Consider the following 11698-nt stretch of genomic DNA (forward strand, 5'->3'; position numbering starts at 1 on the left):
GTTTCCTCCTCAGCTCCAGATCAGGCTTAAGCAGAGAAAGCCCATGGAAATGTCAGCCAGATTTTGGGAGAGGCCGGTGGGGGTGGTGAAGCCATCAGAGCTGGGTTCTGGAAGTTCACGGGGGCTGCCACGAGGACCATGGATTAGAGGGGGCTGGGGGGCAAAGTAGGGCTGCTGCTGGGAAACTTCTGGAGGGAGATGGCAGGGTGGCAGGGTCGCTGTTGGAAACAGTCATGCCCAGGGGGTTTCTGAAGGCATGGGATGGAGATAGGATAATTCTCCAGTTAGGGAGACCAGACCCGTTGATGCCACCTGGGATGTTGCTCATCCCAGAAGGACGGGGTGAGCAAATGGTGATTTCAGAGCCCTACTGAGAGGGTGGAAAAGTGCTGGCCAGCAAGAGCCACCCCTGTAAACTAGTCTTCCCCTCGGCACAGCTGACATTGGCTGCATAATTCTTGGTTGTGGGGCCATCCCAGGCATTGTGGGGTGCTAAGCAGCATCCCTGGCCCCCAACCGCTCAAGGCCAGGAGCACTCCCAGTCGTGACAAACCACATTTGTCCCCAGACATGGCCCAGTGTCCCCCAGGGGTCAGACTCACCCCCAGGTGAGAAGCACTGATCTAACGGGACACAGGTAACTTGGGAAGGACCGAGGACCCCATCCCTGGGACTGTGCAGGCAGGGCTGGGAAACATCTCTCCATGACATCAGATGAGCTCAGTGGAGCAGAAAGAAGGGCTCCAGGCAATTCCCTGATGGTCCAGTGGTTAGGACTTCATGCTTTCACTGCCGTGGCCCGGGTTCCATCCCGGGTTGGGGAACTAAGATCCCACATGCTGCGTGGCGTGGCCAAAAACAAAAAAGAAAAAAAAAAAAAAGAAAGAAGGGCTTTACGTCCCGTTCCCCCAACGGCAGGGGTCAGTGGCTCTGATCCGATTCTCAGGGAATGTGGACTCAAAAGGCTCAGAGACCCAGGCTGGAAAAGTCCTTCCAAATCTCCACAAGACAGCCAGGGGACAGGATGCAGCACTGGATCCGTGCTTTTTCCAAATGCTTTATTACACGTGACAAAGATCATAGGTCCAGTTGTGCTCACCCCACCCACCCTGGCAAGCCCTCAGTACGTGATCTGGTACACTGAGGCGTGGTCCCTGGACCCTGTGACGATCAGGTGGTTGCTGGGGGACACGTCACAGCACACGATGGAGGACGTCTCGGGTACCTGGGAGAGTCGGAGAGCAGAGCGACGGGGTTCACCCATCCTTGCCCTTAACATCTGCCCATAGATTCAAACGTGGTCCCTCGGTGTTGGGGGGGTGTCTCTACATTTGGATCCCTGGGCTCAGCCCAATGGATGCTGCCCACCTGCCCCACCCCTGTACCTGGACCACTGTGGTCCCCGTGGGCATGCTGAAGATGCTGACCAGGTTGTCCGTCCCCACGCTCACCCACCACTGGCCTGGGAGAAGGCAGAGGGAGGCCCGGTCATGGGGAAAGCTGGCAGCTGAGGGCTGGACCCCTGGGGATCTGGGAAACAGGGAGCCCCCCCACCTCCCTCACACCCCTGCAGAGAGCATCACTCAGGGCGGTTCCTGCTGATGAAGGTCTTGGGGGGGTCAGGAAGGGTCAGAAAGGGCTGCGTGGAGTCAGTCTTAGTGAGGCAGGGCCCTGTGGGAGGCTGGGGACCACGGCGGACTCCCCGCCGCGATCGTGGCCACTCACCCAGCGGGGAGAACTTGAGACCGAGGATGGTGCCGTCCTTACACCCCACCATGTGCTTCTGGCCCCCGAGGCTGGGCTGCAGCCACTGCTGGCCGTTGGCTGTGCCCACCAGCACCCAGTCCTCCCAGGGGTTGGGGGACAGGCTCATTATCTGGGGAGAAGGCAGCAGGGAAACACTGTCCAGGTCCCAGCGGGGCCCGAGAGGTGGCAGGAGCACAGGGATCCATCCCGGGGGCCAACTGCCTGCCCACTTCCTGGTTGTGAGACCCCCCCAGAAAGCAACTTCACATATCCGGCCTTGGCTGGCTCATCTGCAAAATGGGTGTGGTCCTCTCTACTTTATGGGATTATCACAGAGACTCAATGAGAATAGGAACCCCTGATACAGGGTACAAAAGCATCCCATGTTATCTGGGCAACTGGGGAGGATGTAGCTAAGGACCCCTCTCTTCAGAGCATCACTGAGACTTGAGGTACCACTAACCCCTGCCCTTCCCGCCAGCCTCCACCTCCTTCAGTCCACAGCCCAGCTGCTACCTGGCCAAGCAGGCCCCATCCCAGCTGCACACCTGAGACTCGAACTGGTATTCCTGGGGCTCCCCAGTGGTCCTCAGGTCCCAGCACCGCAGGCAGGCGTCCAGACCCCCCGTCCAGATGTGCTGGTCTTTGACAGCGATGCTCTTGGCACCGTTCGGGTGACCCGGCAGGTCCCTGGCCAGGAGAGGCATCGGAAGGGAGGTCAGGGCTGAAACTCTAAGCTTTGGGCCCCTGAGGACACCCCCCCCCCAATCACACCCGAGTGACAGATGGGGAAACTGAGGCAGGCAAGAAGTACCACAACTGGGCTTCAAGGACCCAGCCACGGTTTGAACCTGGGTCCCCAACTCTCAAATGCAAGAGTTACTTAGGGAAAGGGGCTTTGGCCTTGAGACTGCTGGGTCCCTACTCAGGGGTCCAGGTGGGAAGGGGCTCTCAGGGTGACCCCGCCCACCCCTGGGCCACACCTGACCACGCTCTGGTTCCGCAGGTCCCAGATCCTGACGCTGCCATCGGTGAAGCCGGCAAAGGCCAGGTTGTCCTCAGGGCTGGCAGCCAGGGCCTGGCAGGTGAGGCCCGCACAGGGCAGCTCCACTCTCACGTACAGGGAAGGTGCCGTCAGGTCCCACAGGCTCACGCTGGTCAGGTTGTGACCGCCTGTCAGCAGGGCCGTGCTGTTTGAGAACAGCAAGCAGGTGCGCAGGTAGGCCCCCTGGGTCTGGGGTGGGCAGAGCCTGGGGTGAGCTTCCTCCCCTGCAGGGTGGGGGGCTCTCCCTGCTCCCACAGGCCCCGGCCCAGAGCCAGCCCTACCCTCACCTGTACACGCAGGTAGCTCTCCGGAAACCTGGCCTCCACCACCTGGCCGACCAGGCTCCACACCTTGACGCCGCCCCTGCCACAAGTGAAGGCGTGCCGCGTGAAGCTGCTGATGGCCGTGGCCAGCACAGGCTCCCCATGTTCTAGCCTCCGTATCTTCTCCACTCTTTGTGGCACGGCCAGCTTCTTGGACTGCCAGGGCAAGGCATCAGGCCTATTCCACGTGTTTTCAAAGTCCTCAGGGTCCCAGCATCTTGGGAGAGGAAGCCTCAGGGTCACCAGCCTGCCTGTGAGCCTCTCTGCCCAGAGCAGGGCACCTATCAAGCCCCAGAGGGGCTTTGTTCTTTGTCAGATTTGGGGTTCTCTCAGGCCTCATTTCTCCACGGCACTCTATATCCCCCCAGGTTCTACCCACACCTCCAAGTATTCTCCTTCTCCCATGACCAAACACTGCTCCCTTCTGCCTGACATGTTTTGCCCTACCCAGCAAACTCCTACTCATCCTTCAAGGTCCTAACCATTATGTCCCTTCCTCCAGGAAGCCTTCTCACCCCCATATCTGGGTTCCCTTAGCCTCAGACCACAAGGTTGGGACATACTTACATGGGCTTCAGAAATTGATAGGTTTTTACGGCAAGCTCCTGCGGGTGGACGAGGTCACGGCTGAGCCACATCCTCCTCCCGCCCCAGCCCCCCCAGCCTGTGTGTGGGGTGCGGGGGTCTCACCTGGGCCGTGCGGGAGAACACCCCCTCTCCTACAGTGCCCAGTCCTGTGCTTCCCTTTCGGGAGCCCTCAGAGGAGCTGGGGGAGGGCGTAGCTGGGCTGAGAACTGGGCAGAGACAAGAGTGGATCAGCGGCAGGTGTGGCTCCCCTCCCCCCGGGTGGGCTGCCCTCCCCCCACCAGGATTACCCAAAGTGTCCTTGGGGAGCAGTTTCACTCCCAAGTATCCTGGTGCTGGCTCCTGGCTTTCCTGCCCGCGGGAATTGGGGAGATCAGTTCAGACCAAAGGACCTGACCAGGGTTGGTCTGAGAACTGGAACACGGTAGGCGGGCCCAGGCAGTGTGGACAGGATGCTCCAACTGCCTGAAGTCCCATCCTCCCGTCCAGGCGGAGCTGTAGACAGGCTCAGGTCCTCTGAGGGTATCCAAGGGCTGAGGGTTGGGGAGGCATGCCAATCCCACAGGCATCCAGAGGTCAAAGCCAGGGGGCCCAGCCAAGACAAAGCCCACCCTTCCGGGTACCAAGGATTCCAGTTACTTACCTGGCCTGGCGCCTGCTCTGTCGCTATGATGACAGAAGGGGATGAGGGGGAGAAGCCAGTTCAACCGGTGCTGTCCCTCCACGTGGCCTGATTCCCCACTTCCCCTCACCCTCAGGGAGACTCACTCCTGCGTCTTGGGCGCTCCTGGGTGCCAGCAAAAATCTGCCAGAGCTGCTCTGTCAGAATATCCTGCCAAAACCGGGGCTCCGAGTCCCAGGACGGCCGCATGTCTAGCTGGTGGACTGCGTCGTTGTCCACTCCGGGGGTCTGCTGGAGCCAGTCGGATGACCTCGTGGCCATGATGTCTTCGAAGTCTGGCCCCTGGAGACTGGAGGGCCGTGGGGTCTTGGCCTCTGGGTGCTGGGGGGCCTGGTTGGGCTGCTCATTGGGGAACTCCTGGTTTCCCTGGTGCTGTAAGCACAGGGTCGTGAGGAACACGAGGATGTACCCTTTGCCCCAAGCCTATCCCCACCCTACTCAAGGACCCAGGGACCTACCTCCCCCAGCTGGAAGCCCAGGGATCGGCTGCAGGTCTCCACTATCTGTAGGAAGTTTTCTGCCTGGAAGGGGAACATCATCCCAGCTAAAGCTTCATTAAAGGACAGCCCTGGGTGCGAATATCTTCCTACAAGCCAGTTTCCCTGTTATTCAAAGTGAGGCCACACCACCTCCCTTGAACGTTTTTGGGTGGATTCATGATCACCTAGCAAAAAGCAAGATCTCGGTACCCAGAGGCCACCCTTGGCTGAGGGTGACAAAATTGAGCCCTAATGACCAGTCACCGCTATAATATGGTCACAAGTCAAGTCAGATCTGGGTTCGCATCCCAGCTGCTTTTCTTGGGATGTTTGGAAACAAAAGCCTGAACGCCACCCCCTTGCTTAAAATGGCTTCAAGAAGCAAAGCCATGTGTACACATGTCCCCCTTATGGGGATGACATTTGAATCTGCTGAAACATTGCAAAGATCCTAAGAAACCGATGGTTACCGCTTGGGGAGCAGGGCTGGCGATGGGGAGGTTAGGGGCCCTGGTGGGAGGGTCACTTATTTTATATTTAAAATCAAGCCATGTGGCTGCTACCGATTCCAGATTTAAGTGAATAGTTTCTGTGGTCATGGAAGGCACCCTAAATTTTCTTTTTCTCCCTCCCAGCAGGCTGTCCATCCGTTCCTTTAGGACAGGCTCCCTCCTATGGCACGTCCTACTGCTTTTCTCAAGAGCATCTATCTGGCCCAGGTACCAGATTTGTTTTTAACCTCTCTTTCCTCAAGACTGTACCTCCCTGCACAGTGGCTACTGGCTGCAGGTCACTATTTAAATATAAAGTTGTTTAATTAAAAATGCAATCCCTCCTGTCCCACGGGCCACATTTCAAGTACTCAATAGCTACGTGGGGCTGGGGGCTGCCAGAGTAGACGGCGAGGCGTGAACCTAGAATGTGCCTGGCAGCCAGCTGAGGACACAGACCACGCAAGACACGAACTGCCAGTACTGCCAGGAATTCACTGTGGGGAGACCCACCTTCTCGGCCCGATAAGGGGCTCTACGGGAATGTGCAGCTATATTTAGTCCAGATGGACTAAATACAGTGATATTAGGAATGTTCTAGACCCGCCAGCTAAAGCTGAATACTTGAAATGTGGACGGTGCCACTTGATTGCCAATTAAAGTGTAAATAGCCACGTGTGTCCTGTGGCTACTGTGGAGGGTGACATGGATTTAGTCTTTGGCCTTTGGCTTTGGAGGCAGTGCTGTGGGCCTTCCGAATGTACATGCACCTCCATGGTGGATGCCAAGAAGCTGTCTGGCCCAGAGCGAATTCCAAAATCCTGGGGAAATATTGTGATTCACAGAAAGAAATAATTGCTAAGTAACGTGGCATAAGGCCTGTGGCTGTCAGTTCTGTTGAACGGGCACCACTGGCGTTCCCATTCTGCAGATGAGAAAACTGAGGCTCAGAGCATCAAAGTCAATTTCCTAAAGTCAGGACACCTGGGGCCCAGCAGTGTTTACCTGCCTCCACTGGCAGCCTGGTCCCACCCCCTGCCCCTCGCTGGTTGGGGCAGGGGGCGAGCAGGATGGTGGAGGGAGAGGCTGGAATGGAGGACCCCCTCCCTGAGCTCTGGGCGCTCCAGGTGGCTGCCTCCTAGGGTAGCCAGCGATGGATTCCCCAGCTGGGCCTCCCAGCAGCACGAGGCCCAGGGGAGCCTTCCCCAATTCTCCCTGGCTCGTTAATGCGCAATTTACTGGCACTTTAATGCACTCAGCATGAAAAGTGCTGCTCCCCCCTGCCTGCATGCTGGTCCTCCCTGGGGAGAGCTGTGTGCAGGCGGGCTGGGGAGCAGGGGGCGTTGCCACTGCTGCTGCTGCTCAGGATTTTAAATACACAGCAAGGAGGCTGGGAGACGAGGAACAGGAAACAGGGGAGGGGGAGGTGGTCCCTGTGAAACCACAAGTCAGCTAGGGATCATCACCTGGGGCCTTCTGTTGGGGGAGGAGGGTGCTTAGGGGCGACCCTCCTGGGTCCTCCTCATCCCCTTACATCTTATGTATTTATTTTTTTTGGCAGCACCCCACGGCATGCAGAACTCCCCTGACCAGGGATCATCGAACCCGTGTCCCCTGCAGTGGAAGTACGGAGCCCTAACCACTGGACCACCACGGAATTCCTCCCCTTACGTCTTGATACTCAGCACATGCTGTCAGTTTCCTGACACATCCACACTCTGACTGCTTCTCACCACCAAATTGGCTCAGTGACCAGCCTCCCACACCTGGATGGTCCAACTGGACCCCAACTCCTATCCTGGCCCCAAATATCCATCCTCCCCAAAGCAGCACCAGAGGGTGCATGGGAGCACCTGAGTCAGGCCCCGCCCCTCCTCTGCCCACCTCCCTGGGGGTAATAAAAGCCGGAGTCCTCCCTACGGCCCACAAGGCCCTGCATGAACTGTGGACCTGCGGTGTCCCCTCCCTGCCCTCCCCTCCTCCCTCTCTCCCCCTCACTCACTCTGCTCCAGACACACGGGCCTCCTTGCTGTTCCTCCAATGAACCAGGCCTGGTCCTGCCCCAGGGCCTTTGCACAGGCTGTGCCCTCTGCCTGGTCTACTTCTTCCAGACATCTACACTCCCTCTCTGATCTCCTTCAAGAGTTTGCCCAAATGTCACCTTCTCAGCAAGCCTTCCCTGACCACCCTGAATCGTAACCCATTCCCACCTTGGTTCCCCCCACTTCGCCTTGGGGCTGCTCAATTCCACCCCCGCCTTGCCCAGACCTCACCATCTGACACTTCTGTTTACCAAGCTCCTCTCACCCCAAGGGCAGCGGTTTGTCTGTGTTCTCCTTTGCTATTTCCCTGGCGCCTACAACTGCACTTGGCAAGGAGGTGATGGATAAATATCTGTTGAATGAATAACCGTGTTCTGGTTGCTTCCTGCCCCACCCCACCCCTGCCTCTGGATCTGTCTTTCCCTGTTCCCTGAGCTACCCACCCCAGGCCCCGCTAAGTCGCAGACAGCCCTGGCCCTCTGCCAGTCACATCTGGCACAGGCAGAAAGTCCTGCCAGCACCCAGGAGAAAGGGGCCAGGTGGCGGGAGGACAGGCAGGGTGGAAGCCATGCTTAGCCTGGGCAAGGCTCCCTGTGCTGGGAGCTGGGCCCCCAGTGCAGGTCTGTCCCTCCCCCCATCCCCGAGTGTGAGCCAGGTCCTTGGGAACCTCAGACACATGGAGACCGCATCTGGCCATGCCTGGCACATAAAAGCCCCTTCCTAGCACAAGCAACTAACCTGCGATGTGCTGACAGGTCCCTGGCCTCCTCCAGGCACGCAGGGACGAGCGAGCAGGACCAAAGGGAAGAGGCTCAGGACCAGAGATGCACTCCTGAGATGTGGGGGGGCCCACTGATACCCTGGGGATTCCACTTTGGGCCCCACCCCTTCTGCCCCCAGCCCTCCAGGGCTCCCACCTCCCTCAGGGGGAAAAGCTCAAGTCCACCTCCGCGGCCCACAAGGCCCAGTAGACCTGCCCTGTCCCCTCCCTGTCCTCACCCCCTCCCTCTCTCCCCCTTTCCCCTGCCTTGCAAGGAGGGGCAGCCCTGCTCCAAGCTCCTGGTCACTCATTCACCTGCTTGTGATGCTCCTGGAGCCCCTGCCGGATCTCCTGGAACTGCAAAGGAACAACAGCGATCACACTGGGAGATGGTCAATGGAAGTGGGCAAGAGTGCAGAAGTGAATGCTGTGCATGTTTCTCCCCAGCTGTATGACCCTGGGCAAGTCATGCTACCTCTCTGGTCCCTGCTCTCATCAAATGGGATACTGCCTACCATACTCAGAGTAGGAAGTAATTAGGGAGACCCCTGGTTTTCATTCTAGGTATGAAGTGGAGGTCAAAGAGGGGCACAACCTGCCCTTGCTCCCTCCCTGCCCTCTCCTCCTCCCTCTCTCCCCCTCGCTCACTCTGCTCCAGACACACAGGCCTCCTGGCTGTTCCTCCAACACACCAGGCCCGATCCTGCCCCAGGACCTTTGCAGGGGCTGTGCCCTCTGCCTGAAACAGCCTTCCCTGTTCTCTCTAGAGTGGCAGGAACTCCTTATCTTCCATGTCTCACTGAGACACAGAGACATGGTGTCACTGTGTCTCACGTTCAAGAAGCCCTTCCTGGGCTTCCCTGGTGGTGCAGTGGTTGAGAATCCGCCTGCCGATGCAGGGGACACGGGTTCGTGCCCCGGTCCGGGAAGATCCCACATGCCACGGAGCGGCTGGGCCCATGAGCCATGGCCGCTGAGCCTGCACGTCCGGAGCCTGTGCTCCGCAACGGGAAAGGCCACAACAGTGAGAGGCCCGCGTACCGCAAAAAAAAAAAAAAAAAAAAAAATAGAAGCCCTTCCTGACTACCTTAGCTCAAAATCTTGACTCACTTTCACTGCTTCACCTTCTATTTTCTTTTAAGCACTTACATTTTGTGAACCTTGTTTCTCTATTTACTTATTTGTCTCTCTCCTTCCCTTAGAGCTGCCAGGTCCTATGGGGTAGCCACTAGTCAAACGTGGCTCTTTAACTTTCAGTCGATTAAAATTCAGCTCCTTACAGGAGCTCAGTAGCCACATGTGGCTGGTGGGTGCCATATTGGACCCTGTTGATAGAGAACATTCTTATCTTTGTGGAAAGTTCCAGAAGACAGCACACACTAGAACATACATTCCTGAAGGGCAGGGACTCCCGTCACGTGCTGTACCCCTAACTCATCAACTGTGGGCTGAAGAAACTTCTCCTTAATTTAAATACAGAATTACTTGTTTTCACAGCAAGGTTTTTATTAATTAAGAAAAACTCACACGAATTTGTTGCTCACTGGGTTAACTCACTAGCCTAAAATAAGCAAAGTAAGTAGAGGAGAGGGTGCCCCCAAACCCGGATCCTGTGGCCAAACTCAACAGCCTTTCCAGGAGGCTCCTGAGGGGCTACCTGGTGGTGGTGGGGAGAGTAGGGGCGGGGCTTCCCGGAGAGGGCGGGGCTTCCCGGGCGGGGGGTGGGGTGGGGTGGGGTGGGGTGGGGTGGGTGGGGGCTCACCAAGTAGTAAGCGCTGTCCATCTGTGTCGTCAAGTGAGTGGGGAACCTGCCAGGGAAGACAAACCCGCTGCAAGAGGAGGCCTCAAGACCCTTCCCCAGAATGAGCCCTGCCCCCAGTCCCCCAGCAGGGCAGTTCTGGCAAGTGAGCTAGTCCCTTCCAGGTGCCACACTGAAGAAGGCGCCAAGACGAATATGATTTTAATGCGGTATTTTAAAAAACATAATTGAATGCAAGCAAATTCACACTGAACAACAACAAAATCAAAAATTTAAATGAAAGCCAGGATTGGTATTACTGGCTTTCCTTTCCTTTTGCTTCAGCCTTCAATATGGCTCCTCCCCCCTCCCCGCCCCCGACCAGCACTGGTCCTGTCTTTTGGGCCATGGAGACAACGATGGGATTCCTTCCCTCGTGGGACTTAGGGCCCCAGCGGGGCCTCCAGCCCCCGAGAATCGCCGTCACCTGGGGAAGTGCTGCTTGAGCTGATCCAGGGCGTCCTGATAGTTCCGGGCTGGAAGGCCGGCCTCAGGATGAGCCTGGAGAGGTCGAAGGAGGGATGAAGAAAACCCACAGCCTCCCCGTATCCCTGCCGTCAGGTCATCAGCCCCAAAGAGGGTGAGGTAGGGCCTCCTGAGACCTGAAGGTAGTTTGCTTTCTCTCTTATTACTTAAGTACCCACAGGGTATCTTCCATCTTGATTTTTGGCCTAAAGTTGAAAATATTTACTTCCTGGCCCTTTACAGAAGCTTGCCCACCCCTGGCCTAAACTGTTAGAAATGGTTTTCCCTGGGAAGTAATGGCGGGTGGGGAGGCACAGAGAGGGACTTTTGCTTGTGAAATATTAACTGAGTAGGTGATGTAGCCCTATGTTTTATCACCTGGGTAATAATAAGTTTAAAAAGAAAGTGCCTTGAAGTATGATGGGTTACTGTCCCCAGCTGAAGGCCTGGCCAGCTGGCCCATGTCCGTCCTTCAGGAGCAGGAGAATAAGATTGGAGCCTCTTGCCCCCTCCCCCAGGGGCTAATGCCTCACCATCCTTTGAGGGGGTCCGTGGGGGCTGAGATGGCCCCAAGAAGTCAGTCTTCAGGCTGGAGTCACAAGGACTTTAGCCAGGGACTCTAAAAGTAAAGAGGAGATGTCAGATCATGAGCGCAGAAGGCTGGGCAGTGGCAGAGGACAGAACTAGCCCCACCCCACCCTCGGCCTCCAGCACCACCCACCTTGGTCTTCTTTCCTCCAGGACTCAGTCCCGGGCCCCCAAACCCCTCCCTGACTGCGACCACCCCACTGCATTCCCTACATCCTCTGTTCTTTCATTCATCACTCTGGTGCTTCCAGCTGTGCTGATTAGTGGTGGGGACCCCCTGGGGCCTCACACTATGAGGTGGGGGGCGCCGTACGGTGCCAAACATACTCCCTGACAGGAGCAGTCAGGGATGGAGGTACCCCAGAGAAAGATGTCAAAGCTCAACCTTAGTTTTGAGACAATTTCCTAAAGCACGGGAGAACATCATTTGGAAAGGGGTTTTGAAGGATGAGTAAGAGTTGGCCAGGTGAATTCGGAGAAATTTCTCAGACAGGAGGAAAGAGACGTCTCTCTACCCCCAATCATTCCTGCGGCACCAAGCCCCTTCTTTACTTCGCTTCTGCCCCTCAGCTCCCCTCTAGGCTCCTCCCCAGCCCAGGGACCATGGGGTCTTCCAGGAGACTGGCAGGCCTACCCGCCTCCCTTAGGATGGTGGCCCAGGAGGAACGAGAAGGAAGCCGCGGGTCAGCCAAGT

General features: G+C 57.2%; 1 protein-coding gene across 1 annotated transcript; it reads right to left on the reverse strand.

Annotated features, from left to right (window-relative positions):
• Positions 1-1120: 1120 nt before the first annotated feature.
• TLE6 (TLE family member 6, subcortical maternal complex member) lies at positions 1121-11022 on the reverse strand (the record flags this gene model as incomplete). Its single annotated transcript, XM_082623220.1, has 16 exons — positions 10950-11022; positions 10379-10452; positions 9916-9961; positions 8469-8510; positions 4840-4902; positions 4468-4753; positions 4343-4365; positions 3990-4050; positions 3805-3908; positions 3682-3719; positions 3079-3331; positions 2730-2980; positions 2295-2436; positions 1726-1876; positions 1386-1462; positions 1121-1225 (listed from the first exon to the last, which is right to left on the reverse strand). The coding sequence occupies exons 1-16, from the start codon at positions 10950-10952 to the stop codon at positions 1121-1123; spliced, it is 1719 nt and encodes a 572-aa protein (XP_082479346.1). The 5' UTR covers positions 10953-11022.
• Positions 11023-11698: the final 676 nt, after the last annotated feature.

Source organism: Mesoplodon mirus (assembly GCF_964341445.2).
Source record: "Mesoplodon mirus genome assembly, chromosome: 5".
Classification (NCBI taxonomy): Eukaryota; Metazoa; Chordata; class Mammalia; order Artiodactyla; family Ziphiidae; genus Mesoplodon; species Mesoplodon mirus.